The following is a 4299-nucleotide window of genomic DNA, read 5'->3' on the forward strand; positions in this document are numbered from 1 at the left end:
GAACCCATTACCCCTCACCCTATCACTCTAAGTCCCTGTAAAAAGTCCCTCCCCAGCTTTCTTGGAGGCCCCTTTAAGCCCTGGCAGCCCCCAGGGGGTCTCCCCAGCTGGAGCCTTCTCCTCTCAGCTGCCCCAGCCCAACTCTCTCCTGCTGGGCTCCCAGCAGAGGGGTTCCCCCCTCGGGGCATTGCTGGGGCTCCTCTGGCCCCGCTCCAGCAGCTCCCTGGCTCTGTTCAGAATCTCTTTGGAGGGGTTCTGAGCTCTGCAGGGAGTTCCCCACAGCTCTGTGTGGTTTATCACCTCCCAGCAGTCATCTGAAGCTCCACCTTGTGCCAGAGACCAAGGACACCGCAGAAATCCAGCTGTAACCCTGGCTGACATTGGCCAACTGATACTCACAGACCACTCCAAACACCTCAAACACATCCAAGCATCAATTTATCTACAAGTTCTGTCCAAAAAAAACAGTCAAACCACTGCTCCTGTGCTCCCTCCTTGCCAATACCAGGGAATGACTCTTTGGTGGCCCGTGGAGAGCGACAAGAAGAGACCAAGCAGAACCTCTTGGAACAGAGCCTGGAGCAGATGCTCTGGGTGCTGGCCTGCAGAGCTCACTCCCCACAGAGGCAGCACCTCCCTTCCTGAGGGTTTTTTTAAGCCAATATTTCACCTTTTAAGAGTTAGCTTTCCAGCTGAGAGGAGAACAGCCAGGCAGGGCTGTTGCTACTGACCGAGGTGACGCAGAACTTGCGGATGGTGTAGTCCACCAGCACCATGGAGTCCTCCACAGACACACGGATGCTCCCGTAGGTCCAGCAGCCCTGGTCAGGCCAGTACTGGGCACACTTCTCCTGTGCAAACATACAGGCAGGTTTAGAATTTGGAAGGCTGCTTTCAGGGCTGGTCACCCTGAAGGTGAAGTTCTCCGAGCACGACGTGGCTTCAACACTCGCCTGCTGCTGCTGAGGGTGAGGGTGAGGCAGAGAATCCTGGCATGGAATGGTTTGGGTGGGAAGGGATTTGCAGGGACAGCTCATCCAACCCCCCCTGCACTGCACAGGGGCAGCTGCAGCTAGAGCAGGGTGCTCAGAGCCTCATCTCCCCTGGGATGGTTCCAGGATGGGGCAGCGACCACCTCTCTGGGCAGCCTGGGCCAGGGGCTCAGCACCCTCAAAAAATTCCTTCCTTCTCTCTAGTTTAAATCCCCCCTATTTTAGTTTCAAACCATCCCCCCTTGTCCTGTCCCAACAGGTCCTGCTAGAAAGCTCCTCCCCATCTTTCTAACAGACCAATTTAAGCACTGAAAGGCCACCAGAAGGTCTCCCTGGAGCCTTCTCCTCTCAGCTGCCCCAGCCCAACTCTCTCCTGCTGGGCTCCCAGCAGAGGGGTTGCAGAGAAGGTGAGAAAAGCTCTGAAGTTCTTTTTTAACCCAAAGAGCTTTCAGTTTGGTTTGGTTTTCTTGTTGGGGGTGCCTAGCTGTGAGGACTCTGATGTCCTTGACCCTTTATTTTCAAGCTCTAGGTGCAGGCAGTGGGAAGTGCAAGGCAGCTCTCACTTGGAGTCATCAGGACCACCCAGATTTACCAGTTCTGGCTTCTCACATTGGGAACTTCTCTCCTTATGGTCTGCATTGGCTGCTGGAGCTTCAGCAAGCAGCACCTCAGCTGCAAAACCAAAGCAGCAGCACCACCAGGAGGAGGCAGACAAGGAGAGCCCGTCCTCAGAATCCTTTTGTTCTTGTAAAACTGCCCCAAAAAAGGGGCAAAGCCCAACTTCCACCCAGCAACATGGACATGGTGCCTCACAGGCACGTCCTCACCTCCTCCCCGAGGCCACCCAGTGCTGCTTATCCCTGGAGTTCCCTGTGGGCAGGAGAGGTCACCCTGGGAGGGCAGGAAAAGCTCAACTTGGGCACTCTGTGGCTTCTGCCTCCTCCTCCTCCTCGTTCCCACAGCCACCAGGAAGCCAAGATTTCATTTCCTTGGGCATAAGTCTTTGAGGACTTCAAATATCCTTCAAAAAAGTACATAGCATGCTCAGGCTGGCCTCAGGTTGTGCCAGGGGAGGTTGAGGTTGGACATGAGGAAAAATCTCTTCCCTTGAGGGTTGCCCAGGGCTGTGCCAGGCTGCCCAGGGCAGTGGTGGAGTCCCCACCCCTGGAGGGGTTCCCAAGCTGTGGAGATGTGGGGTGAGGGACACGGGGCAGTGGTGGACTTGGCAAGAGTTAATGGTTGGATTCAATGACCCTGAAGAACTTTTCCAACCTACACAAACTGTTTAAAAGCATCCTGTGTGTTTCTGATGGGGCATTTTGTTCCCCTTTGAGCTTGGCTTCTCAAGCCTGTGAGGCAGGAACACAGTGAAACGTTTCCTGCTCCTTGTGCACATGGAGCATTCAGCACGTGGCACCTCTCACACAACAGGAGACACCTCCAGGGCACAGATGGGTGGCCAGGAGGAACAGCAGCACCCTCACAAAGCACCAGCTTTGGGGTTTAATCTCTTTGTGCCCGTGCCAGAAAGAATTCTGAAACCTCACAAGCAGAGAATTGAAGTTTTGAGCTCCATTTCCACCCAGAGGCACAGTCTCCCACCAGGAGAAACACACAGGCTGGAGAATCTGCCCTTGGCTGTGGGCTGGCCAGGACAAAATTGGCCATGGGGATTTCCTCCTGGAGATGAACTGAGATGTATTTGTGGTCTGGAAATGAGGATGATGTTCCTGAGCAGAGACTGAGCTCTGCTGGCAGGGCCTGGGGAAGGAAGTGCTCAGCCAGCACTGGGCACGGAGCAGCCACTGCTGCTTTTGGGGGCTGCTCTCTGAGGAACATCTCAGAGCAGCCCCACAGCTCCTCACCTCCTTCCTCTCCTTCAGGTTGGTCAGCATGACGATGACAGCTGACTTCTGCTCCCAGATCATCCTCCAGAAATCAGCAACTGTCTCCTGCTTTGGTCCTGCAGGAGGAGGACAGAAGGGTGATGGAGACCAGCCCTTGACAGCACGTCCCAACCCTCCTGCCCCTCTGGCCTGGGTGCCCACCCAGGTGTGGGGCTGCTGCAGGACCACTCCAGTTCTCACCAGACCCCACACTTCTTAAAATAACCCATCTGCTTTTCTTCCACATCACCAGACACTCAAACCCATATTGCTAACAGACTCTCTTGAAATCTAATGCTCTGTGAAGAGGACTATGGCAGGAGGAACATGCTGGATTTCTGCTTCCCAGCTCTGCCCTTGCCTAGGTCCAGCATTACCTGTGACCACAGGAACCACTGCTGGGAGCTGCTCACTGTGCTCTGCAGGACAGGAGTATTTCTGAAGGGCAGGGGCAGCTATTTTGGATGGATGCTCCATCCCTGGAGGTGTCCAAGACCAGGCTGGATGGGGCTCTGAGCAACCTGCTCTAGTGGGAGGTGTCCCTGCCCATGGCAGGGGGTTGGAACTGGATGTTCTTTAAGGTCCCTTCCAACCCAACCCATTCCATGACTTGCTCTGTGTCTGGGATGGAGGAGACCAAGCTCCCCAAAGGTGTGACTAAACACAGCCTAAGGCTGCAGGGGAGAACTCTGATTTCTGTTCTCAGGACCACCTAGACAAAATGCTTTATGAGGAGACATCAACTTCTAACCCCCCAGGAAGGAGCTGAAGAAAGAAAGAGAAGCAGAGCAGGGCTGGAGGGGGAGGGTGACACTTTGCTCAGGCAGTGGGTGACCTCACCCCCATTTCCACCTCATCTCAGCTGTAACCTCTACATCTCACCTCACATTTGGCCACCACCTGCAGCTGAAACTAACCTTTCAAACACAGCTAAAACTCAAGACATTCAGCCACAACATCTCCAGAGCAGAGAAATGAGAATCAATTACCTTGTGCTGCTATGAATTTGTTCTTTTCCTTATAACCCTGTGGAAATAAAGAGCAGAGCAGTTAAGAGGTGAAATCCCAGCAGAGCAGAGGTTTCATTCACAGGCCAAGGTTGCAGTTGGGTCAACAGGGGCCAACTGTCAACTTACATCTATGTATGATGCATTGATGTAGTCTGAAGGTGGGACTCCATCCACTTGTGTCAAAACCACCCTGGAATGATCATCTGGAAGGAAACACATCACAAGGATGTTTGCTTATTAATAAATGTGAAATGTGGGATTTCCCTGCAAGCAGGAGGCCAGGCCAGGCAGGCACTGCCCAACCAGCTCTCTCCTGGACTGGCCCTATGTCCCAGCAAGAAACTTTCTCCACAAACATCTTGGAGTCATACAATCATAAAATCCTTTGGTTGAAAGAGACCTTTAAGATCA

At 53.6% G+C, this 4299-nt stretch overlaps 1 protein-coding gene across 1 annotated transcript; it reads right to left on the bottom strand.

The window, feature by feature from the left end:
* Window positions 1-731: 731 nt before the first annotated feature.
* On the bottom strand, window positions 732-4107 carry LOC103768045 (receptor-type tyrosine-protein phosphatase epsilon-like; the record flags this gene model as incomplete). Its single annotated transcript, XM_008935175.1, has 4 exons — window positions 4015-4107; window positions 3868-3904; window positions 2858-2955; window positions 732-851 (listed from the first exon to the last, which is right to left on the bottom strand). Coding segments are annotated over exons 1-4 (348 nt in total), but the record flags the coding sequence as incomplete, so codon positions are not given.
* Window positions 4108-4299: the final 192 nt, after the last annotated feature.

The sequence above is a fragment of the Merops nubicus genome, unplaced genomic scaffold, assembly GCF_000691845.1.
Source record: "Merops nubicus isolate BGI_N331 unplaced genomic scaffold, ASM69184v1 scaffold52522, whole genome shotgun sequence".
NCBI classification, from domain to species: Eukaryota; Metazoa; Chordata; class Aves; order Coraciiformes; family Meropidae; genus Merops; species Merops nubicus.